This window comes from Ciona intestinalis, chromosome 7 (genome assembly GCF_000224145.3).
Source record: "Ciona intestinalis chromosome 7, KH, whole genome shotgun sequence".
Classification (NCBI taxonomy): domain Eukaryota; kingdom Metazoa; phylum Chordata; class Ascidiacea; order Phlebobranchia; family Cionidae; genus Ciona; species Ciona intestinalis.
In genome coordinates, this window is record NC_020172.2 from 1,508,771 (window position 1) to 1,534,781 (window position 26,011).

At 34.7% G+C, this 26,011-nt stretch overlaps 4 protein-coding genes across 6 annotated transcripts in view; 2 read left to right on the forward strand and 2 right to left on the reverse strand.

Moving 5' to 3' along the window:
- LOC100183051 (lipoma-preferred partner homolog) overlaps positions 1 to 7,872 on the reverse strand; it is a 16,749-nt gene extending 8,877 nt beyond the window's left edge. For both annotated transcript variants that reach the window (XM_004226156.3, XM_026835011.1), the window contains exons 1-3: positions 7,840 to 7,872; positions 7,422 to 7,702; positions 6,523 to 6,692 (exon numbers count right to left, since the gene is read on the reverse strand). In XM_004226156.3, the coding sequence (XP_004226204.2) occupies positions 6,523 to 6,637 (115 nt within the window). In that variant the 5' untranslated portion in view covers positions 6,638 to 6,692; positions 7,422 to 7,702; positions 7,840 to 7,872. The remainder of the gene's footprint in view (positions 1 to 6,522; positions 6,693 to 7,421; positions 7,703 to 7,839) is intronic.
- Positions 7,873 to 9,834: 1,962 nt separating this feature from the next.
- Positions 9,835 to 20,112, forward strand: atf2/7 (transcription factor protein). 2 transcript variants are annotated; one of them, XM_018812340.1, is made up of 17 exons: positions 9,835 to 9,980; positions 10,358 to 10,463; positions 10,589 to 10,692; positions 12,591 to 12,707; positions 12,989 to 13,190; positions 14,131 to 14,195; positions 14,656 to 14,802; positions 15,109 to 15,272; positions 15,556 to 15,724; positions 16,120 to 16,206; positions 16,296 to 16,364; positions 16,845 to 17,026; positions 17,209 to 17,290; positions 17,441 to 17,502; positions 17,864 to 17,994; positions 18,269 to 18,366; positions 18,506 to 20,112. In XM_018812340.1, the coding sequence occupies exons 1-17, from the start codon at positions 9,885 to 9,887 to the stop codon at positions 18,569 to 18,571; spliced, it is 1,947 nt and encodes a 648-aa protein (XP_018667885.1). In that variant the 5' UTR covers positions 9,835 to 9,884; the 3' UTR covers positions 18,572 to 20,112.
- A 373-nt stretch (positions 20,113 to 20,485) lies between these two features.
- Positions 20,486 to 24,340, forward strand: pou-like (transcription factor protein). The gene is given in 11 exon segments (NM_001078492.1): positions 20,486 to 20,758; positions 20,909 to 21,059; positions 21,228 to 21,321; positions 21,380 to 21,501; positions 21,587 to 21,679; positions 22,009 to 22,088; positions 22,163 to 22,225; positions 22,387 to 22,695; positions 23,126 to 23,677; positions 23,803 to 23,858; positions 23,925 to 24,340. Coding segments are annotated over 11 exon segments (1,815 nt in total). The 5' UTR covers positions 20,486 to 20,577; the 3' UTR covers positions 24,039 to 24,340.
- On the reverse strand, positions 24,144 to 26,005 carry LOC100177550. The gene has a single exon (XM_002127370.4). It carries the CDS (start codon positions 25,920 to 25,922, stop codon positions 24,315 to 24,317), a length of 1,608 nt encoding a protein of 535 aa, XP_002127406.1. The 5' UTR covers positions 25,923 to 26,005; the 3' UTR covers positions 24,144 to 24,314.
- Positions 26,006 to 26,011: the final 6 nt, after the last annotated feature.

The window sequence follows — 26,011 nt, forward strand, 5'->3', positions numbered from 1 at the left end:
ATCCTTATCTATATTATATCTCGTTCACTCGCTAATCAAAGGTGAAATGTTTATGCACGTCGGAAGATCGTTGTTTTTTTTCAAAATTGAAATGCAAATATAAAACGAAGGTTTGAGGACCGTTCTTATTTTTACAATCATAAAAATGACATTTAAAACTTTGTAAGTACAGATTGTTGTACTCGTGGAACACCCATTGCGATCGGCAAACGTGTTGCTGCAGTAAACAACATTAAACTGTTTTGATTGGGAGAAAACAATTGGTAAGGCAGTGTAATTATGGCCAAATACGCCAATCCCAATATAAACGTTTAATAAAACACAGCTACTTTAATCTTTACTGACCTCAAACATAAAACACGCGCATTTAGTTTACTTTTGCAAGGTTTACAATGAACCCGTCAATCGCTATTGTGATGCAAACAATCAACGCGTCAATTGGTATTATGACCCTGAAAATTCACGTCACAATCGCTACTATGTTGTAATAAACAATCTGCTAAGGCAACCCAATTAATATTATGTTGCTTATTCGCGCACTGAACAATACTTTGCCGTGTTGCATGTCCTCGCACATGAAGCGCTGCTCTAAACATTTGCCGTCATCTATGACGTCATAATGATTATTACGTCATACGATTTTTACGTCACTATAGCCGGCCACCCCATGAATGAAGCAAAACTTGGCGCCTATGTACCGACCTTTGTAACTTAAAATCGGGAACGTGACAAATGCACCCTTAGTGGTGTATTGGTAACACGCAACGTTGAAATATTCGTGAACAGCTGGAGAGATTAAAATGCTATTTGCTTTCGGTCCACTACAACTACGTTGTTTCGTAATGCGAAATATACAAAACGCAGCTTTGTAGTAACAACAAACCACAGTAAACTCACTATAATTGGTTGCATTAGGCATATTATCTTACGAATGAAAATATTGATAGTTCCATGCGATGTACAACGAATTTATATCGGTATTGCATAAGCGGTTTAAACCTGACTGCACCAGACGGTTGTTCTAAATTTAAGGTGCCCATTACTCATATAGACTGACTGAGATTGGAGGCGATTACGAGATAATTATCCCTGAACCACATTCTAAGCACCGTAGCCTGGGACTCCTGACTTTCTAACAACAATACCGTCCAAAATACATTCCTAGCAAGCGTCGTGTTGGCTCTGGCGCCTTTCTCATGTTGGAAGGAAAAACCTGGGAACACGTGTGGTAAATTCTCACGGTTTTGCGTCACAATACAATCACTGATGCGTGCAATTGTCATCTTTTGCAAGCAGTGAACCGAACGTCATAGTATCCCTGGCGTGGCGGCGGTTTTTCTGCATGTACGGTCTCATCTTTCACATTCGTAAGAGTTCATCTCTACGGGACACACACACACTACAATACGAATTATTCGAACAACGTGCAATTTAAAGTTCCAACATGTGCGGAGACGATCACTGATACTTAGATAAACGAATGACACGCTTATATAGAGAACATGTTATACGCACGTCGACACAGCCCATAAGCAACTAACCCATAATTACTAATTGGACTTCCCGCGTAGTATTTCCAACGCAGGGCGTAAAACTTGCACGTTACCACAAATACAAATTGCATATTTTCATAATTCTCGACGATCTAATTCTAAATACACACAAGACGCAACTACTTTTTTAGTTCGTAGCCACTTGCCTAGCTATATGAAACTGTTCGGAAGACTGATTTTATCAGGTTCGGTTTCAAGGCTTGGAGCTATACCAGGACGCTGCCAACTGGTTATGTATTAACTCTTTTGTTTGCTAACTATCTCATATATTACTATCGTGGGCTAAATAAATGAGGCGTATACTCCAGCAGTATGGAGAACTATACACACATTCCGATGCGCTACACTTTGATTGCGATGTTTGGTTCTGCAATTTTACTTCGTTTCGGCCAATTGGTGCGTAATGTGGAGCATCTAATTACGGAATAACACACTAATTGGAAGTCTCGTTTGACCTGCCTTTATACACACACTTATTCAGCCTGGAGCGACTGCTTGGCACGTTGCTCGCGCGCCACTATGCGTGAAAAGCGGCGTCTGCCGCCAAAGAACAGCAGATTTCTCACAGTGGCAAATCTCGCCATAGACTGTAGCTTGAGGGTATTAATCATGGGATTATCATTGGCTAGAGCAGTTCATTCTAACCACAGCGTGTTGGTGGTAAAACTACGCAGATACTGTTACAAATCTGCAGGAAGGTGTCGCATTGCAAAACACAAGGATATATTAAACCCACAAAAATGCAGCCCCACAGTGCTACAGTCACGTATTGGTGTGTGAGGCTTGGAAAACTGGCCGCAGCGATGCGAACATATTCCGGCTAGCAGTACATATATAGCGATGGTGGCAATAAAAGCTCGTGGCCCGAATGCTTACTGGGCGAAAACGTCCATTTCGAAATATCCTGCCATAAAATGTCGGGTAAATCACACACACAACGGGGGGCCTGCACGAATTGACATTCAAGACAATTTCTGATCCTTGTTTTCTTAGAAATATATATTTGCTTTTTGATTGCCTTGTACCATGATACGAAATGAGCGTTTCTTTCATATTGCTAAGTATGCCGTTATTGCTAATCGCAAAATAGAAAAAAAGAACGCTGTGTACGATTGCTTGCCCAACCAATGTAGCTAATGTTAAAAATTACATCACGAGTTAAAACGACTAACGTAACGACTTAAAGTAACAAATGTGGACGATAAAACATTCATTCAAATAAAGGATACAATATTCCATGAAAATTATTTTATACTGCCTGTCCAACATTGCTCATTTCACGTTTCAACCAAACTCCTCACATTCATGGCCTTTCCACTGTCTCACAATTGCACAGTCTAATTTGTTTTAAGATTTAATTACATTATGACGCTTGCATAAAAAACGATCGCTCTCTGAGAACATCTAAGCAAATATAAATACCTAACAGTACAAAGCAAGTTTTCTCAAGTTCTAGCTAAAAACCACGAACCACTGGGTAAACCACGTATTTTTTCCTATTTTACCTAGCAGTGTGGGTATACCTGTTTAACTCACTGCTTACTACTCTATAGCTGACAACACTTGAAATAATCTTGGCAGGGCTCAAACTAAGTTAAATTAAAATAGCGTATCGCCAGCTTTGCGGCTCTGCGGTCGAGTGCCCACACTTTCGTTTACTAGACTAAGGTGCGGAAGCCAAAGAAGGTACACGGCGGGGTCACAATGATATAATGCAGGATCTCGTGCTTTTCCGGCGGAAACAAAAGCGTTGCTGCATTTAAAATAGCCTTGTGATGACGTACTATACACGGGAAGAATATGACAGCTGCTGCTATTCGAGGAACGGCATGACGTGACTTGATGACAAAAACCTGTCGCGGCTATCCAGCTTGTGTCTATCCAAGCACTGAGGAAGCAGAACCAGCGATATCTCATTCGATTATTCGCAAGTGGAGCGTGACATTAATACAGTTGTATTGTGCTTTGGCGAAACACAAATAACGTAAGCAACACCTACAATCTCACTGCGCCGATACGGGTTGAACTTCTATAGAAGCAATAAATTACAGTTCATCATCTAGCCATGACTGTATATTGCCTAAGGCTGGGGTTACTTTCTATTGTAATGACGAAAAAGCCTTTTCCGTAGTATCAGTACTGATCATAGTTTTTGCTTCCGATCCATCGTGTTAAGACTAATTCCCTGTGGCAGGCGACCTGACGTTGTATGGTAGTGGCAAATGACGCAGTCTATGCCACGCGTCTTCTACCGCCACCGATAGGTTCGTAACCGCAAGTCAGTTTGCAGTAAACAGGGAAAAACGACGAATTGCGACCAGGACAAGCACGGATGCGCAGGTGCACGTACGGTTTCCGTTCTGCATCATTTGAGCTAGCGGTAAGGTGAACCAAGCGAAGAAAATCGCATTCGCCCTGAACTTAAACAGTAAGTTTAAGTGGAACTACGGAAACAACTTTAACGTGTTTATAAAATAGCCTTTGCTATTGTTTCGTTTTCTCTGTCAAAACAGCGCTTCCCGTGACGTTTCTAAACTATTTCCAGGAGCAAAAAAGTGTAGTGCCCACTTGATCGTGACGTAATTGGATACGTTATATTCACGACTGTTTAAAACTTTAAAGTAACTCCCATAACCTCTTCACCAACGTATACAAGGTAAGCGTGTAAGTACTTCCGCGATGATTTACCAAACTTTCTACTACGACCAGCGTGATTAATAACTCGGCGGAGCCTTTAATGTAAGCTATGAATACAAGCTACTGTCGAGGGCGCTTTCATCTGACCCTTCGAGCCGTTGTGGCCGTAGAAGCAACGTCCAAAGTAAACAATGGGTGGATTTATAGGCCTGCTATTGCGCTGTAGATCTCGAGTGATTTCGGCCAGTTGAATATTTGGGGAAGATAAGCGTGTTGCGCCAGTTACCGCATGAGTCAGTGGGGAAGCTTAAAAAATATTTTTGAGCAACGATTGTTCTCACAGATAAGGATGCTCTTTGACTTGCACTTCAATATTTGCCTGGCCCGCCTGAGGTCAAAAGTTATAAACAAATAAAGCTTTATCGTTCGGGTTTTGATATGAGAGGGAAAAGAAAACCACATGTCAACACACAATAGGATAACTGAAATCACGAACCGAGATTAGAAAACTAATGATTTATGGTTATTAACAGACCTGCTAACCTGAAATATAGTTCGGCCCTCGAATACTACGCACTAAACAACTTTACTCACTGACATGCGCTTGTCTAAAATTTGCATTTAATAACATTACAATCTGCGGTAAGGCGAAAAAGATCTCTCGTAACGACGACGCCGAGGCTGTTTAATAAGGTTGCAATAAAAATATCTTTCGTCGAGTTCCTCAATTACGTGTAAAGAGAATAGGCCGATCGCTACAACATTTACAGACTGAGGGAGTACACTTCATTCCCCGCATTCCAATCTCTAATGTTACCGATTCAGTTTATAGAGAATCGGGCTCGACAGCGGCCAGACAATTATCGCTCTCATCAAAGCGAAACTCCTTGATTGTAGCCAAAGCTAAGTCTGGTTAATTAAGTCCTTCTAAGGGTTGGTCGAATCCACGGCAAATACGCTGAACTAATAGACGGTTACAGCGGTATTTTGGTTGATGAATATATCCATGTTTAGGCAATAGACTAGATTAGTTTACGCGCTGGTCTGTGTATGTTTATACTTAAAGCGACGTTCATAAATTTTTAATTTAATCGTTGAGATTTTAGTTATTTTTTATAACAGAGCTAATGTAACAAAAAACAGTACAGAACTTGAGCTTGAACAACTTCATGCATTTTACGAGCGACGAACTATGTCCAAGCGACAGACAAGGTTGTTTTAGGCGTAAAGCCTTCGAGCGACATCTAGCGGTAATATAGAATCACTCCGAGAGACAGAAACGCTGACATAACAGAATGCGTGGCATACGTCTTTCGCGGTTGCTAAGTACACAAAGTGAATCAATTGGCTTCATTTACGTCGACATTGACACATGCCAATGTATTTACTAAGCAACTTGGGTGGCTTTAAGTTTGTGTGAATGTGCTAACTGTTTAAAACTTTTGGCTTATCATACATTTAACAATTCAAACAAATAAACATCACAAATGTTCTGCACTTTGAATACAAATGGTAGACAACTAACAGAGTAACTGTAAAATATTGAAAGTAATTTTGACCATAATAGGGCGCTACCAACACATTCCTTTAACTAAAAATAAAGTTTTAAGTTTTTTTAACATTCTTGTTAAACACTTATGTAATTATGATGTGAGTTGAAAGTTCTCAAAACACAGATAATGTTACATTAAAAAAAAACAAAAACATGCTTAAATGAATTGTTATCTGTGTGTGCTTATATGTTTGTTATACCATAACACTCTGTTTGAAAGTTAATTATTATGTTTAAATACAGAACAAAATAAACCATGTTTGCCTAAGCTGTGTAAACCATGAAAGGCTGCAGTTGAACAATAAAATATCTTTAGATTAGTGTTCTAATCCCCTCTTTCAAAATAAATGAGGTCTAAATTGGATCATAAAAGACACTTGTTTACATTCCTTGTCACATATGGTACAATGTCAACCTTATTTCATGCCCAAGGCTATTAATTCAAAAGCTTTGTACATTATTTCAAACAGAGTGGCGGACTGCATTATAATTTTTATATTAACCCTACACCAAACTATTAGGCATGATCAAATAACAAAACTTCGTATCTATTAATTTACAAGTTTAGTAATCATATATGTTTAAAATTGCAGTTATAATGGAATATATTTTAGGTTTGTATAACATGTAAAAATAAATAAACATATTCCATCAACATTGTTGCCTACACATACTAACATATATAAACTATTTTTTATAAATGGCAAAAATGTTATGCACTTTGACCCAATTTTCCACTTCAAACATAGCTAATTAATAATTATATTGTTTACTGCTTACTTTCATCTTGAGTTTGGACTGTGTATGGTGTAAAGTCATTCAAAGTCTCATGAATAAGTCGTTCAGCCTGATCGAGTTCAGCCAATTCTTCATCAAGCCACGAGTTGTCCGCCATGATTTGTTGGTTTTTATACAATCAATAAATTTCACCCAAAAGTTGTTTATTTTACCTGAAATAAAAAAAAACAATTTAAGAGTTAAAAGAAAATAAAGATTTGAGACAAACTGTGAAAAGAATAAACTTGAATTCTTACACTATACAGACAATACTCCTGTGAGTATTTATTTTGGAAATATAAACTGTGCTTTCCACTGAAACAAACAGTAAGTGCCAAATTATTGTCAATAAACGTAGTCGGTTCGTGAAGTGGCACAATTCAGCTCGGTGGTTTGAATGACTTTTACTTCCTGCTATTCAATCACGGCGAGCAATTCATGAAATGACTTCCTTTTTATCATTGAACGAAAGAGATGCCAGATCAGACGAGGAAATGACGTTCCTTTCTACAAGTGACGTACACAATGTCGATATTGGGACATTGCATTAACAAGTTCTAATTATGGTGCCAAAGGAGAAATTCATATTTGGATCTGTCTGACATTTTAGTGGGTTTACTTCTATTGATACATAAGGCAGCAAACATTGAGTTATACTGGTACTGTGAATGAACGGGCTTAAAATGTTTTTGGTCTTTTAAATATTACTTTCCAGTACCTACAATGTATCCATAATTAAAAGCCAACATCAAAAAATACATAAAATATGCGGATACATAACATGCGTATAGGATCCAAAACCAAAGCTACCAAGTTATAAGATCACCCGCACGCGTAGTAAAGAAATTTGATCATGTATTGTGAGAAAAACAACAACTGAAAATCTAAACTATGGTACATACCTGCACGCCGACGTTAAAACCAAACCAAAACTTGCTCAGCCGAATCAAATGAGTGGCGCCACGATTCGAGACTGCAGTCGTGCACCAAATAAGACAACACCCGAGCATAATCTCCAGGAAAAGAAAAAAGGTTACGAAAATATAAAATCGGAAATGGTCGTGCAACAGGTGGAGTCGGAGATAAATATAAATCGAAATAGAGAACATCGACTGTTTGGCATCAAAGTCCGTATGTTTCGCATAACAAAAAGATAAACGTTTCTCCAAAATCACGAACTTTGCTGCAAAGAGAATAAGAGATAGAGATACGTTTATTCTCTATAAAAACCAGTAAATAAAAACAATAAATTCAGAAATATTAAATGCTACTTTGTTATTAAAAATATATTAATATCTATAAAGTAGATCATTTGATTACCAAGATAAGATATACACTTCTACGACTTGTCGACTGCGTGAATGATTGGGAGGCAAAAAATACACGTTGCCTCGACTATTGATTGTATTAGATATACCAAAGTACGTAGTATATGAAAACATTCAGATGCTTTAACGGTTTTAATCTCAAAGATAATTTCGGTCAAGTAGAATAATTGATGTCGCGATACCTACTTGATTGGGTTGAAAATAAAATAAGAAATTACTGTTACCGAAAACACTGAAAAATTGACCAAACGTCCGACGGTTTTTTGTTTCTGATGTGTGCTTTGAGAAATGGTCTACACTTAAAGCGTTACAGGTGTTAAGAAATTTTGTTGGCGTTGTTTGTTGACTCCTCACTCGATGAAGTTTGTTATTTACGTATATATATAAACAGTTCATAAGTCGTTTACTTAGCTACGTTTATACTTCAGTCCGCAGTATATACACACACCCGATAGTGCCGATGTGCCTAATAAACAACATCATTTTCATGTATACATCATTTATGATATTTTAAACACATTATTTATAATACCTTAAACACTTTATTACAGCAGCTATTGTGACCGGGTTTCCCGGCTTACTTTTTATTGGTGTACATATAAAATAAGCATTGGTTAATAGAAATTAAAAACCGTTTATTAAATACCTGATTTCTGTCAATACTTGAATATACACAAATTGATAAATATTCAATCTTTATATTTAGTCTACATATAAACACTAGTAAAGAGTCTCCCAACCAATTGCCTAATCTGTAACATAACCGAGAGTGGCACTAGTACCAGTACGAATTAAAAATACATTCTTTGTTAATATTATATATAGTTGTACATTGCCAATGCCGTTACAGGTACACAAGCAGGTTTTCTGGTCTAGCACTTAACCGTGTAGAATTGAAATTATGAATGGTATCGCCACAGCGCGACTTTCAGAGGAACGAAAAAGCTGGAGGAAAGATCATCCCTTCGGCTTCGTAGCAAAACCAACAAAGAATCCTGACCATACACTAAATCTTATGAATTGGGAATGTGCGATACCTGGAAAAAAAGGAACATCTTGGGAAGGGGGCCTTTATAAAATTCGCATGATTTTTAAGGATGACTACCCATCCTCACCACCCAAGTGTAGATTTGAACCTGCACTATTCCATCCTAATGTGTACCCCTCGGGCACTGTCTGCCTCTCCATTCTTGATGAGGACAAAGATTGGAGACCAGCAATCACAATTAAACAGATTCTACTTGGTATACAGGATCTTCTGACTGAGCCAAACATAAACGACCCAGCACAGGCAGAAGCCTACGCGATTTACAGCCAAAACAAAGTTGAATATGACAAGCGAGTAAAGGAGCAAGCAAAACAATTCTCTGGACTTGACGTATAAATTTCCCATAGCCACAGTATCTTCTGACATTTACAACTAGAAAATTCACGATTAACCAGACCCTGCCATACATTCAATAGATAAATTGATTGGTTCACTTATTTTTACAGTAAAAAATCTAGGCTCAAAGTTCATTTATCCTTGCAGCATTTACATTGCATCGGTGGAAAGGAAAATTTATCTTTGTTGAATCTGAATGTTTGATAATAGTTGCGGAGCTCATAAACTGATCCAACTGAGATTGTACATAAGTTGAGCAGTAAACCTCGGAATTGTGTAATTTCAAATTTTGCTGCCACTCAAGCTTCCCTGTTTTAATGGTCGTTTTGTATGATGAAACTTTTTTGCATTTAAAAAACTGTACCAAAATACCTTAAATTTTTTCTCATTAAACTTCAACTTTATTATGATATGTTCAGCCCATTGTGTCAATACTGCCTTGTTGTTCGATTACGAAAATTTGTGGCTTTTCCAAATCTGTTCTTTAGTTCAACACCCTTTTTTTCCTGCCCCTTATTTTTTGTGACAATCCATCTAAATTAACAAAAACCCTTAAAACGACCCAAAATAATTTGTGTTCCCCTCTTATTTGAATTGTACTTCATAAGGATAAGCTTGTAGGGTAAACTTAGGGTAAAGAATCAATCAACTCGATGTCGGAGGTGTCAGACTCGCCGTCAAAGGGGGACAGCGATGAAACTCAAACCTCCCAAGATACCTTTGTGTGCAACTCTGCTGGTTGTAACCAGGTATGTACATATACTATACCCTTGTTTATGATTTTTCAATTTGTTGTTTTCTTTAATATGTCGCTATTTGTAACAAGATATGTACATAACATATGCCATACCTTTGATTTTTGTTGTTTTGTGTGTTTGCGAGATTAATATTTGAACCAATTACCTATAGTATAGCTACCACATTTTTAATTGTATATTTAAATAAATATATATGCTAGTCCACTAGTGTTTATACTGTTTATTTAAACTATGTGGAATTGGAATATATAAATATTTTCGGCTATCTAGGCCTATTAAAAAAGCATATATATATATGTATATATATATTAGAGTTACAAATTATCCGCATTGTTTTATTTAACTGCTAAGTATGATTTAAATTGCAGAAGTTTGCAAGTGCAAAGGAATTGGAAGTGCACAAGTGTAAGCACCAAATGACACTTAAACTTGGACCAACCAAAGCCAGCAATCTGTCGGATGTATTGCCAATAGGTAAACTATGCTATTAAAATTTGACCTTTTCACAATCCATTTCTTCTATGGCGTTATTAAGTACACCTAAAATTTTATATATACCAAAGCTGTATCCTGAAAGTTAATCTAATTTTGGATTTTAGATCAAACTCCAACTCCAACAAGATTTTTACAGTTTGGTAACCAAATGGGATTATTTGAGGAACTGAACCCGTTTGACCGTGAATTTAAAACTGCTCAGAAAGAGGTGGGTGAATCTATTATGGGTGATGACATAACAATTGAAACTGTTGTTGGTGTGCACAATTAAACTATAGTATAACCTATGCTATATTTATAATGGGGCTTATCTACATTTTTTCCTAAATCTGAAAATGATCTCATAGTAAACAGTTTAACAGTTGTTTATTGAGTTAATTTATTCAAAGATTCTCTGTTCTATGCCATACAAAACAATGTGTAATATGCATGAGTCACTTGTTTGGTTTAAAGTTAACTTTACTATAGTTCAGTTCACCACAGCATGTATCAGCTACACTCCTCATACAGTGATATAAAAGTACTTGGACCAAAAACTTCCTTATTTATTTGGTTCTTGGAACTTGAATAGTTCAAGCTGTTTACTAAGTTAATAGTTCAAGGAAAAACCAAAGCTTGCCCTTAAATGATATTTTGTTGGTGTTTTAGAAAGTGCCGTAAATTGTAGCATAATCTTGAAATCTTTTCCACCAAAGCTAATTTTAGACCAAACTTGTGCTGACTGAATTGCCAAATAATACTTAAATATTTGTTATGTAACCTGCGTTAGGGTGTATTAATAATAATGTAAGTTTTGTTTCTTTTTTCGTGTATTCAAGTTTTTCTAAAGGTTTACCTGATAGTGTTACAAAAGTAAATAGCTTAACTTGATTTGGCATTTGTAGTCATTTTTGTCAATCTAACATGGTTTTACTAATTGTGGTAGATGCAACAGTGGTTATCCAATTAACCAGCATTTATAGAGCAATTCTCATTAGTTGTCATAATCCTTTGGCCCATAAGCCATATTATGACGTTAGGAAGTTAATAACCTCATGTCAACTTGTTAATTTTCCACTAATACCCTGTTCACACCTAAACAAGGTATTTTAATAATTCTGTCAAAGGAAAATGTTCGCCACGAACATAAGCCGCACGTTTTTAGATTTTTACTAAAATCTTGGTTGAAATTGTTAAATGCAGTTACATGCTTACACCCATTGTCTGTTTAGAGCTTAAAAGTAAAGTGCTAAAACAAGTACTGTAACCCCTGTTTCAGAAATTGAGGTGACATGTCAGCTCAGGTTCCCCTAATGTTACACCTGTTACATAATTATTTTATATTTGTTAATCATATTTGTTAAAAATGTATCTAATTTTTTAAACTTTTATGTATAGGACACTTTTTTTATTGTTTTCTTTAAAGGTGCAGTTTAGTACATTGCTTAGTACTAAACTACCAATAGCTTTATTGAAGTATACATTAACACATAGTCCACGCAAGCAACTGCAACAACATTGCCTTTAAGCCAAAGCTATAGTCTTTTAGAAACTATTAGTGGTCCCCTAGGCCAGAAAACATGCTTCATTATTGTAAGTAAAGTTATTTATATCAAGTCTGTGGTAAATCGGAAATCCGCATATCTAAGTGTTTATGGCAATTATCCTTTGAGGTCTCAGTTGAAATGCATGAAATATTTGATTGATTTTCAATAAAAATATCTACACCCCATTAATTTTTAATGCATGTCGCCGAAACTGCAATTTTAGACCGTTAAACAAAGGTTATGGTTTAACATGGCATATCAATGCCTATGCCTACTTGCAGATTAGTCGTATAATATTGCTGTATTATAAACCAAGTAATAGTATTGAGTCAATACTATTGACTATGTGTTAAACCTTATACTAACATTATTTATGGTACCTTACATTAAATACCATGACAAAATCACCACAATTTTATTTTACATTAAAAACATATGACTATGCATGTAAGCTTACCGAGTTATACAACAAATCTACTTATACTTAGTATCCTATTTTATATAAATACATAACACTTTGTTGGTATTAGAAAATTTTTTATATTAAACATAAGATTAACCCAATGTCCATTTTTCCCAGACACTGACAAGCAAACAGCGACGCACGGCAAATGTGGTCCATCAACTGCAAGCGATGAACAACTCAACGAAAAGTAAAACTCCGACAACTCCTAATACTGACGCCAACATGTTCCAGGTGTTGTACAGTTATGCGAGATTTGTTTGTTCCTTCAATATTTGCCAAGCAACTCTAGTTATCGAAAAGGAAGGAAAATCCCTTTCTCAATGAATTTACATCATAATCAGTAAGAATATGCCAACTGTGGCCTTCCGAAATCCTAGGTTCCCTGACAGACCACACCCATACAGAATTAAATAAAATTATGGTCAACAAATCTCCAAAATTATGAAATATAATATTTGATCACTAAACATTTTTAAATACATGAACCGGTATTTAATGATATTTTCTTCCAGCAACCTGTCCATGTGATCACCCTTACTCCTTCTCTGTCATCTCCCGTTGGTAACTTACCTGTTGGAGGGGGTCAGTTCTTTGTGCCCCCACTTCTCCCTTCACCCCAGGGGTTGATACCAGCATTACCGGGTTACACAGCCTCCTCACCCATGTCCGTGCCCGTCAGCATGCTCAGTCCCTCCATTATGCCATTTGCACCAGGTGAACTAATATCTTATAGTTAAGGGGGTAAGATGGGACACCTTTAGAATATAGCGTCTAAATATTGAAATTAGAGTTAAAAGGTGTCTCATCTTCCTCCACCCCATTATATCACAAAATTTTTATAATTTTTTTATATATTCTGTTTTGCTTCATTTTACATAGTAACAAATGTTGCACACTAAAAAAAAATTAAAAATTAAGCTCAGTTGTAATTTAAGATCAGAAACTTAACTATTTTAATTTAAGTACACCTAAAGATTTTAGTTTTGTATTGAACAATATACAGTTTGTATATGAACTGTGTGATTGAACAAACAATTTCAAATCCTTTCTAGTGTTTCCTCTTATACTCACTAGTCCGTGCAAATGGTTACATTTAATCATTATTTGAAAAGCAAATGGCATCACTGGTTTGTTTACATCGTGCTAAAGTTGTTCGAATATTTAGAACTGTAGAGGAAATAGGAGAATGAGCATCAATCATAAGTTCGTGCCAAACTTTCATTGCCCACATTACAAATTTACAATCAGTTGCAAGGAGCAGCCAGCTCTCTGTTTATTCGTTATATTCTTTTTATTTTATTTGCTAAATATGACAAGAGAATAGTAAATAAAATAATTAAAAGTTAACAGTTTCGCATTAGTTGAAAGTTACCAGTTTACGGATTAATGATGCAGTCTAGTACATTGCAGTCTAGTACTAAACTACTAATAGCTGTATTGAAGTAAATAAAATAATTGAAAGTTAATAGTTACGTATTATTCAGAGCAGAAATCAGTACTGCGCAAAGATAGGTTTTATTAAGTAGTTTACAATTCTTGGTAATGGTTGGTCACTTTTCTGTATTAAACTGTGTTTCAAGCATTGATTTAAATAGCATAAATTACAATAACAGCACAAGGTACATATATGAACTATTTGTTATACCTTGTTTAGGTTTATTGCCAATGCATGGAATGTCACCAGGTATGATGGCAGATGCACAGAGGGCATTGACAAAGGTAAGCCATTTATAAAAACATTCTATTGCTAATAGCAAGTTTCAGTTAAACTTATTAAAATGACTAAAGGTGGCTGTAAACAGTATCCGGCATGCGAATTCGCTTGCGAAAATTACCGAAAGGCATGCGGCAGCGAAATCAACGGAAGAATTCCAGATACTGTGTACAGCCACCTTCACTCTTTTCTAAATCCCAAGTCTCAGACCCCAGTGTGTGTTTCACTCTTGGAGTAGGATCTTACCCACATGAAGAAAATACTTTATAGTATCAGTTTTTACATGTATTGCGTAATGGGCCAACTTTGGCTTAAATCCCAAGCCTGTTTTACTATAGGCTCTGGCCAATATAGAAAATAACTTTCATTTGTGTATTAGTTTGTATACAGTATAAATAATGCAGTGTAGTTTGAGATAACTGGTCAATATGTTGCATGTAAATTTTCCCCATATACAATCCACAGGCTATGTTTGCTGCTGTAGTATCAGCATCATCACCAACAACTTCCAATGTTCCACTACTAACCAACCCACAAGATGCTTACAACAACAACAACACAAGTATATCTGATGCTGCGTCGCAGCCAATTATTGGCAACACAAACGCAAATGTATGTTTCTTTTAAATCTACATTTTTGTTTCAATACATTAAACCACAGGCATTTAACTTTTGAAGGATCCTACAATATAGGCTGTTTTTTTAATGCTAACCTAAAATAATCCTAATAAATCCTTTCAATAATGTATATAAATGTCACAAAGTTTGTGATAATTAAAATCCAAGTCATTCTGTATTCATTAAACCTTACATTTCCTGTATGTTAATTATTACCATGTATCATATAGATAGACATATAACTCAACCATACTAACCTATCTTTTCTTGAATAAATTAAACAAATCTACGTTTCCTCAGCTTCCAAGGACCGGTTCCCTTCCTTCAGTAGCTTACGTTAAACAAGAGAGGCCGCAATCTAATTCGTCGGTTAAAAGTGAATCAACCAATCAGATGTCAGAAGTTTCTCCACCCCTGCCAGCCCACCAATCACAGGCGATGATGCATGAAAATTATTTACAAAGGTAATTTGTAAATTTTGTCAAGAACTTATAAAATTAAATTTGTTTTTAAGTGTATTACGTTCAGAGAACTTTAGATGTTATAACTTATGGGTTTGTTGTGTTAATGATGCAGTAAAAAAAAACTCTATTTTTCTAAAAAAAAAATGGTACACTTATTATTATATTTCTGTGCCTCTGTAATAATTTTTCTTTTAATAATAAAATAAGTTTACATAAAAACAGTTCTTCAATATAGCTTTATAATTATTGAATAATCTATTTTATAAACAAAACTTCATTTCAGCCAATCAATGGTCATGCCTCCCTCAGTAATGGTTCATTTACCAAATGGTCAAACCACTTGTATAGGTATCCCAACCACTTCCCCACCAATGGCTGCTGGTATGGTGGATCTTACTAGCTCAATCACCATGCCAACTATGTCCAATCCTACCATGCAACAAGCACTGAACGTAAGGTTTTGTATGTATTGTATGTAAAATGTGTGTATAGGACTATAGACATAATGGTCTTGACCACATTATTTAGTCTTTGAATACAAATGTAACACTGTGCCCATTTATTTTTGTATACAAAAGTTGCATAATGCTTGTTTATTTTTACATTTCCAGTGTTACATATTTCTTTAAAAAAACTTTGTATATGAATGTAAGTTATGCAGTAAGCTTCTGCCTTTACCAATTTTTTTAGTTTACTCAATTTGAAATATAGACTATCAAATATATTCAAATTCAACGATTTACCATATAGTCAATCACTGCAGTATCATTTTTTTGTTTAGTTTTCTTATCCTTACCCTATAAATAATCCAACAACCTCCAATTGTTTTTCCACTCTACATAAACAGAATCATCAGCAAGCCAACCACCCAACTCTATCTATGAAAAGTAGTTCCGAGTTTGGCAGCAATTCCAACTTGCTTGATGCAAAGCAGGTAAAATGTTACCCTTTTCTATAAATTTTCCACAAAAAAATTCTTGGTAAAGCTTTACTGGTAAAACTTACAAAATTTTAAATATTCAGAAACTTAAAGAAACTCTAAAAAGCAACAACCCAGCTCTGCAGCATGCAATCACCACTCAATCCATGCAGGTATAACACAAACCACAGTTAATTGTCTGACATTTATTTGTATAATATTCTTTTTCTAGAACACAACTATTTTTGTCTTTTGTGTTTATTACTATTACCTTTGCAAACAATTGTTACACTAGATGCGTTTTGGCTTTAAAGAAAGGACATAAAGTTTTCCTACACATTGACAAAAGAAGTTACCGAAATAAATATTTTACAAAAACACTGCAAAACATTGAATCTTAAAATTTACAGTCTAGAGCGTTTTAACTGAATGATAAAATGTGATACAGTTAAATTCTTCCATTTAAACTCTGTTTATTTTTTTCATTCAATTTAAATTTTACTACAGATTGCGAAAAAAATATTGAAAGCTTTGTTTGTACCTAGGTTAATTTAATTACTAACCTAACTAACTCCTTTGTTATTTAACCAGTTTTTCTTCTTTCTGAACTAACAGGTTTATAAATTAACCATTCGTTCTTGATCCCTATTTAGAGTCATAATTCCTCTGACGAAACTTACGATGATTCTTCTTTCTTCCATCAGATGTCAGTAAACTCCTCTAACAACTCATCCTCGGATCAACCAAAACGAAGGCGAGGGAGGCAGCAACAAGATGTTGATCCGGACATAAAGAGGCAGCGATTTCTGGAGCGAAACAGAGCAGCTGCATCAAGGTAAAATTTTTGACATTAAAAAAAAGACAAAAAAAAGACAGACAGTTTGAAGAATGTATTAGTTAGTTTACAAAATAGTAGTGATACACTGATTCTGTATTTGTGTACAATGTATAATGAGTTTTGCTTTTATTTATTATTGAATTGTAATTACATGGCCGCTTATCACTTTATTATGTCAGGTGTCGGTCAAAAAAGAAGAATTGGGTTGTTGGTTTGGAGAGTAAAGCGAAGACACTTTCACAAACCAACGTTATGCTACAGGTGTGTGTACACTATAATGTATAAATAAATATAGGTTGTGTTCATATCCGTATACTGTGCTGGAATTTTGTACAGATGCTCCAATTTAGCATGTACATAAAAAGTATGTTATAGAAACATAGTATTGAATAACTTTATTTTTTCTCATAGAACGAAATAACGCAGCTGAAGGACGAGATTGCATCATTGAAACAACTTCTGCTTTCTCACAGGTAGTTTTGTAACGACTAACGTAAAATACTTTTGCATGAAATTGCTCTCAATTTCCACTTCCAACGTGGGGTAAATGTATTTAAAGGGACATACCAATGAAAAATGAAAATTTGTATATGGCTTAAGATGCTTAAATGTGATCCAAAGTCCAAAGTTTTAAAAAACAAACAGTTTCACTACTTCCACATTTCTGCATCTCCATCTATATACAAATTTTCATTTTTCGTTGGTATGCCCCTGAACAACCATGTGGTTACTACATTAGTACATTCTTTGTTTTCCTCAACAAACCTATTACAACACTATAGTTTCTATGCAATCATTGAGACACCATGTTAGTTACTGCTTTTAAATTTTCAGGGATTGTCCAATAACCAAAATGCAACAGCAGAGCATGGCAATGGCTGGTATCAACCTTAACCTGGAGCCTTCCACTACAACAACCACCACTTCCACCAACAACAGTGGTGTAAAGTCAGAGAATATGCCCGGTAAAAGTTGATAATTAGCTTAGGCTCATAACATTTAGTCACAAAATATTTTATTTTGGTTAACTATTTAACTTTAGATATTTTTTTAAGTTTTGTAAAAATAAGGTTAAATAAAAAAAAAAAGATTTTAAGCAATATTAGTCCCTCTGTCATGCTGCTCACAACTAACATATATTTTACAATACCTGAATTTTATTTTGATTTAAGTCAAAAATCGGATTTTGATTGAATTTTAATAGTCACCTCCACTAATGTACTATAATATACTTGACAGAAAATTACCACCAGTCCTTAACATCATCCTTATCCTCAAATTCACTTGATGAAAATTACCATAATCCTAACAGTCAGTCCAGCCAGCATCAGCAGCAGGTAAGTAACAAATTAAAAAAATTATTTGCTCAAAAATTTTAACAAAGTGACACCTAACTTTGCTCATTTGGTGTGTATATTGAAATTGTCGCTTAAAAAAAACTTTATTTTTTTATTAAAAAAACTATATTTTTTCTAGCCGCCAGTTTCCAGTGGTCAGTTATACGCCGACCTCATGTCCTCATCTAACACTGCCACCTCGTGACGTGCAGCTGTGGTCTTTATATAATTTCTATTATTTTATCTCTTGGCGAACTCTGGTACACGCCGCAGCACTGCAAGTCAGGTCACTGCGCGAAGTTGTGTGAAAAATGCATTACCTAAACCCTGATATAATACTATAAAGCGCAGAAACTTTATTTCGCCACCCATGTTCCACAGTTGGGTTGAAACAGCTTTATAAATAAGCCGCTTTATGTTCCATTATAAAAAAAACTCTCAAGCATAGCTCAACATTCCACCTCTGAACGTTGTAAACGTCATTGAACAGGCAAGCTACTCACTGGTGCACACCTAGCAGTTTCCAAACTTTTTCATATAAAAAATTCAAAGATAATTGCGAAAATTTTGATTCTCCTAAATTTGCTAACTGCATCAGTGGCAGCTTTGCCTCAAACAACTAACCCTATGTATTAGGTAGTACACCATGACTGCCTTAATCAGTTTTATGTTTTATATTTGAAAATAGAGTTATATATATAAGTAGCAAGAAACCTAAACCCTAAATTCCGAAGAAGTCTGTCTACGTGCAAGGCTTACAAATGTACTGCTACTTTTTTACAGCTGGTATAACAAATTGATGTGTTGCTTTCGAAACCATAACAGCTATAAAAACAAAGTTCATACTAAAAATCTTTTTAGTACAACCTGTAAACCTTTATAACAATTTTATAAATTGACTGGAATAGTACAGCTCATTTTAACGAACAATTTGTAAACATTGCAATTTTATGTAAAATTTTTATTCGGTACAAACTCTATGCTCTGATGTAAACGCTATGCTCTGATGTAATTAACAATTTTTATTGCCCAGCATTGCGCAAAAATTTTTGGACAAATTGAGCTTCCAGTTATAAGTTTCACTGACTCGTAAAATTCTCATTTTCTGTCCATAGTATTCGTATTGCATGTGCTTGTACTAACATCGTTGTGTATAGTGTCGCAAGTTCCACCAGTAAGCTTTTGTTTACCACCACTCGTAAGTATTACACACTTGATTTTATCCCAATTTAAAACAGTTCCGTAGCTACTAAAGTCATTACCACCAAACAAATAAGAAATGCACTTGTGGTGTAATGGCTTGGTGGTCATGGTCAAATGAGCGCCTTTTTACCAATGCCATGATTTTTTATTTTGCCAAAGCTTTCAGGTTTGGTAAAATGTCCTAAAGTTTTCATTATCAAATAACATATTTTTGTCCAACATTTCTTTAAATTAAAACAATAACTTTCTGTTCTTTTGACCACAACTTTTACGTGCCCTGTTTTTCTTTGCAAAACTGTGCACTGTTGCAATTGACCCTTGTTATATTAACAACCGGGTACTTTTAAACAGATTTTACCAAACTTTATCGTTTTACAAAATATTTTATTCAGAATCTTTAATACCCTGGTTTCTCAGTCACCCGAGTGGTCTTCTATTTTTATTATTTTCATGTGAACTTTTAGTTTTTTTCTTTTCCTACGTCTGTAAATATATGCACAATGTTTCGCCTATATCGCTATTAACACTATCAATGCCTTCTTACATTTCATTGCTCATTGACATAATCTATTAGATAGAATGTGAGGTTTAGAAACACCAGCTGGACCACACTGGCTTTTGCACCATCATCGTATTGTTAGCAAATGTGAGAAGGACAGGCATAAAAAAAAGGTTTTAAAAGGTAACTACGGAGCAATGTATGTTTACATTGTATGAATACACCAGGTAAATATCACGCATTGGGAGTATAAATAGATATTTTCATAGTCTATCAAAATTAGTACAAACGTTGTAGGTTTGTAAAATTGCACACATGTGAGAGATTGTAAAAAAGAAAAAAGGTAAGCGCGCCAGTAAAGAGTTTTGAGAGAGTGGATACCATTTGGTGAGATAAATCCAAACACAGACGGCCATGCTAACGCATGTGCGTGTTCGTTTTTAAGGTTTGTGAGTAAAGCCGAAAGTGTGTGTAAATAGGAATCTTGTAGCTGTGACATTTCCACCAATATGAAGCCTATCAATTTGGATACCCAGTCGTCAAGTGACGTGCGATATTTAAATTTGTCCAATATCCCTAAAAGTTATGAAGATGTAGTAAATACTGTTTTGGAAGAACGGCAGTCACTTTCTGTGGTCGAAGTGGATAAAGTGAAAGGATATGTTGTTAATATTGAAAACGAGAATCAAGGTATGTTCAAGCTAAAACTGTCTAAGCTAAATATAATAATATGCTCACAACAAAATTGTTTCTGTATTTGCTCTCCTCTACAAGTTTCTATTGTATGTTAATTGGGTGTTCCTCTTTCCTCTTATGTTATCTGTTCACACACCCTTTCAGATGTTTGTGACCTAACATTAACTGCTCACGAAGTTGGAAAGTTTGCAACAGAATTCCGAACAAAGAGAATTTGGCTTGGAATCTCCATTGAAACTTTCCATTCATCTTTTAACTCCTGGGTTGGCGAAGAAGTGAAGTTCAACATTAGAGAGTAAGACAATTTAATGAATTACTTTTGTACTTTTATGTAAAAATCTATTATGAAATAGTAATGTACTTAATTTAATGTTTATGTATATTGTACATAATATAATGGTTATGGTCTAGTAGTAGTATTGTATATTGTGTAACTTAAACATATCGGTTATTAATATACCAGCTTTGAAACATTGGATTTAACCATGGAAGAATCAATTGACTTACTGCCAGATCTAAAAGAGTGGTTGGAACAAGTTGAAAAGGCTAAGGCAGAGGTATGCTACAATAGCAACACTAATAATTAGTATTTTACTTCATGTTAATTTCACTCAGGGTGATGTGGCTCTTGCCAAATTCTTGGGTAAAGATTTAAAAGCAAAACAACGGAAATGTTTGAATGAAAAAACCAAAGCAAAACTCATGAAACTGTACGAAGACACACCTAATCCGACAAAGTAAATACAATTTTAAGTTTAATACTGAATTTATGTGGCTGTACACGTTTTTTAAATTTGTATTCTAATACCACTTTACTTTTAGGAAACAAATGCAAGAGCTATCAAAGGAAATAATGATTGCAGAGTTCTCCATAGAACAGTGGTTCCACAAAAAGAGGAGATTTGACAAGAGAGAGTAAGCTTACTGTATTTTGCGATACATTGGTTAAAAATAAAATAATAGGCATATTGATTGGTTAGGGTTTAGCAGCCACACTTTTCATTTGACACTTTTCCTTTAGCATGGTTTTAACAACTGCTATTTTTAATGCTAATGTTCTTTTTGTTTGTTGTTTTGTTAATTTTATATTTGCAATGGTATTCGACTATTCTTAGAGATAAATTACTGTTATAAACTTAAATATCTGTCAAAAAATAGATAATGGTACACTAATAATCTGTGTAGGTCATTTCAAACCCTGTATTGGGTTTTGTAATTTTTTTACAATATTTTTAAAATTACAGGAATCGTATAAAAGCTAGATTGGAGGCAAAGAAGAAAAATGAAGAACGGTTAAACAAGGAAAAGAATGCGTATTGGGATGGTAGGTTTTTTAAAATGTTGAATTCATGAATTGTGTAGCTAATGCATAGATTGATGATTTTTATCGATATTTAGAAAAATTGAAAAATCTGATGAGTGATTACTACAAGGAAAAAGAATTTAATAAGAAATTGTTCGGTAAGTAAGTTACATTGAATCTTTAATTCTTTATCAAAAATACTCAAGTTAAATTACATCTTCTAAGTCTAAGTAATAAGATGACTGTATCAAATATGGCTTTGGTTATAATCTGCACCAGCATTATTTACTAAAAATAATAAAAATACCATATTATACAGAAAGACTAAAAAGTGAAGGAAAACGAACTTCAAAAGGTAGAAAACGGAAATTAAAACAAACAACCAAAGAAACGGAGAAGAAAAACTTAATGGAGGACAAAGTTGCTTCTGCGACCTCTGAGGATGTTCCACCACAAAGAAACCTCCGGGAAAGAAAAAATCGGAAAAAATATATTGAAGATGAATCTTTTAATAACGATGAAGTTTCCGTGTCAGAAATGCAAGAAAATATACAACAGCAACAAAATGACCTATTTTCTCACATGTCTAATTCACAAACTATTGAAAAAGAAGAGAACGATAATAAAGGTAATTTGAGTAAACTTTGCTGCTTATAATACTTATGTGTTTAAAAGTTATGTAAAAAAAAGTAAATTTGAATTGGTTTTGCAATCATTCCAATTTTTAGACAGAATTAGAAAACTATAATGTAATTACATTGGTGCTGTAATAATGGTATACTAGATACTACTAAACACAACAGGTATAGGATAGGCTACTTAATGTGGGTACAACGCTCACTGTGGTATAGTAGGGGAAAATGGGACACCTTTTCCTTCAATTTTCTCATCCAATTTGGTAATAAACAAAAAACATTCAAAAGAAATATAAAACGGTATACTTAAGACTCCCATAGACTATTGTTAGTTATTTAAAACAAGTTTTGAAGGTGTCCCGTTTTCCCACTCTACTATATTATTAATTTGTTTTGTAATAATAATAATCTGTTTGTTTATAGATAATCCCACTCCCCACAATTATTCCGATCCTCTGCCTCCCGTAAACAGCATATTTAGTAGACAAGTCACTTCTACAATACCAACTTCCACTGTGACCAAACATATTAGTGATCAAAACAATACCACCCAAGTCTGCTCATCTCAAACACCAGTTGAAACCAGTCCAAACCAGATCATGTACCCTAGAAACATCAGCACTTTGTGTTCGAACATGAAAACTACTCCTGTAAGATGTGTAATAAAAATCCCATCAAACACTAACTTAAAAGCTCAACAGCAAAACCTGATAAATGGCCAGGTATCAGGTAAAGCAAAAGACAAAGAATTCCACAAGCAAACTCTTAGTGACATGCCAATAACACTAACAGATACAGAGTCGAAGTTTTTTAATAGTTCCATTCCAATTTGTGAGCTTGTACCACAGATTTCTGACAGTACAAAATCGAATACAGCAAATACTCCACATATATCAGATATTGGGAACGAAATTCCCCAACAACTTTTAAAACCCACACCCTCAAAGGTTGCTCAAGATAACTTTAAAGTTGCAGGTAATGGTATCCTACTTTCTATTTTATTACTTTCTGTCAGCAGCAATGAGTCCAAAAAATTTTACAACCTATTTACTCTTACCAAGCTTTATAATGAATTTCTCTATATTACCTACAAAATTCAGGTCCGCCGAAATTGAACTGCTCAAAAACCAATGTTCTTTTGATGGTCTTCAGCCAGGTACTGACATATATTAATAGTAAAAACAAAATATCTAAACCAAAATATTTTCTAATATGTTTTTAGACACACCATCCTGATATTAGTATGATCCAATTCTTATCAGCACAACTTAAATTAAGCACCTCATCCGTAGAAAAGTGGTTTGAAATGATGAGATTGCAAAACAACATCTCTTAGTCCAGCTAGGCATTTGCCTATGTTGAATCCGCAAGCGTTGCTTACTTTATTTATATTAAAATACTGGTCAATACTGTTATTTTATTACAGTGGGCGTAATATTCATGCTTCGAAAAACTTTCTTTTGGATAAATTTCCTGTTGAGAAATAAGAAGAAAATTACTGTTTTTTTTTATTTTGTTACGCTGTGATCATATTTTTTCATAACTTTTGTTTTAAATTTACACTGCCCATGATGTGCCATTGTACTTTCGTTGAGTTTTTCTGTTTTATTGTTCACATATACACAATATCTTCATCAATTGTTTCAATTTTTTTGACGATCCTCTCAGTTTGTTGATAATGCCTACGGACTTTTGTTAGGAACACAAGGTGAAGTTTTGACAAGATTCCCTCGTCAGTGCAGATTATTTTTACCACATAAACATCCTGCCGTTTAACAATTTTTATGCACACATAGTCATTTACTATCCTGAACGTGCTTGCACCTTTGATATCATTCACTTCAGGACTAAGTAAAAAGGCTTTTACATCTCCGACAGCTTCTGAAAACATATTATGGAAAATCATTTGGAAGGAATTTCTTTCGGCAAATGTTGGAAATTCTCTATCACTATTTCTCAACAACATAAGAACATTTAAATCCTTTGATCCCACTTGTACAGCCCCATTCTTGTCTATAAATAAACAAGATAAGTGGGTAAAGTTTACCACCTCACACGCAGGGATGCGCACCACTCTGTATGAGCTATGGAATGTTTTAATTTTTTTTTCATTGGTACACACAACTTCAAATTGAGGACAACTGACTTTATCATCCAATTTTATCTCCACTTCATTTTCACAGAACAAAAAATGAAACAAATTGCTACCTTCTGCTGAAACTTTGCAGAGCAACTGCTTTCTTTTATACTCAACGTTTTTTTCTTCGACAAGAGTCGTAAGAGCACTTTTTCTTAATTCCAGGTCCTCCACTTCATTCAACATCACATTAAAATCTGTTTCGGCTTGCAAGTTTATAGTTTTCTCCCAAAGTAAAAAGCACCCATCAGCCACCAAACCTCCTTTACAGTTTTTAAAACTAATTCTCTGACTACAAAAATTTGGACACTTGGTTTCAGGAGTATCTTTTAAATGCAGCCAATCTTCTTTCACGCTAAACTTGTTTAAATTGGATTTTTTAATTGATGTTACTTTTCCATTTTTTGACAGAACTTTTAATGAAGTTTTATCCGTATATGCATCAACACAGCAGCAATCAGTGGCATACAAAAACACAGGCTTGCCGCCACTTTCCAGTAATATGTACCAGATATGTCCGTTTTCCAAAAACAGCAGTAGAACAAGAAGTCTTTTTTCAGTTACTTTACCAAACATTGCAACGTATAAGTCTTTGTTCATCCATAAACAGTTATTTTCTTCATTAAAAGAAACAACTTTTAAAAATGAAATCTTAATTTTGCTGTTTTGAGTAATTTCTGCTAAAGATGTATTTTGTTCAACATAGTCCATCATTTTGTTTAGGGTAGATACTTTATTTTCAAACAATTCCAGCAAAAACTTTGCAGAAATCACAACTAAATCTTGGTTTTCAGAAGTTCCAAAGACTTTTCCTTTAGCGACAACCATATTTTCCACTTCGCAAGTGGAAATGTTTTTAGCATATCCCAAAAACTTTTCTGCAGTCAATTTACGAATTTCTATCACGGAATAAAGCAGAAGCGGTGCAAAACTAGAACAACATTGGACAGAAAAATGCTTCTCTTTACCTTTAAAACAATGTATCCAATTATTCCCGCACGTTGCTACCGTATATACTTCGTCTTGCGAATGGTAATGACCAAGATATTGGATTGGTTCAGGAAACTCGCTCAATATTTCCATTTTTTATCCGTTTCATAAACACCTACATTGGTCTTTACATTGCAATCTAAAAACAAATCTTGAATCTATAGCTTAACCAATACGTCTAG

Coding starts and splice junctions, on each gene's coding strand:
- atf2/7 (XM_018812340.1), top strand. CDS start 9,885: ATGTCGGAGGTGTCAGACTCGCCGTCAAAGGGGGACAGCGATGAAACT. Junction 10,693..12,590: donor TTAAAACTGCTCAGAAAGAG/GTGGGTGAATCT, acceptor CATTTTTCCCAG/ACACTGACAAGCAAACAGCG. Junction 17,995..18,268: donor AAAGTCAGAGAATATGCCCG/GTAAAAGTTGAT, acceptor TATACTTGACAG/AAAATTACCACCAGTCCTTA.
- LOC100177550 (XM_002127370.4), bottom strand. CDS start 25,922: ATGGAAATATTGAGCGAGTTTCCTGAACCAATCCAATATCTTGGTCAT.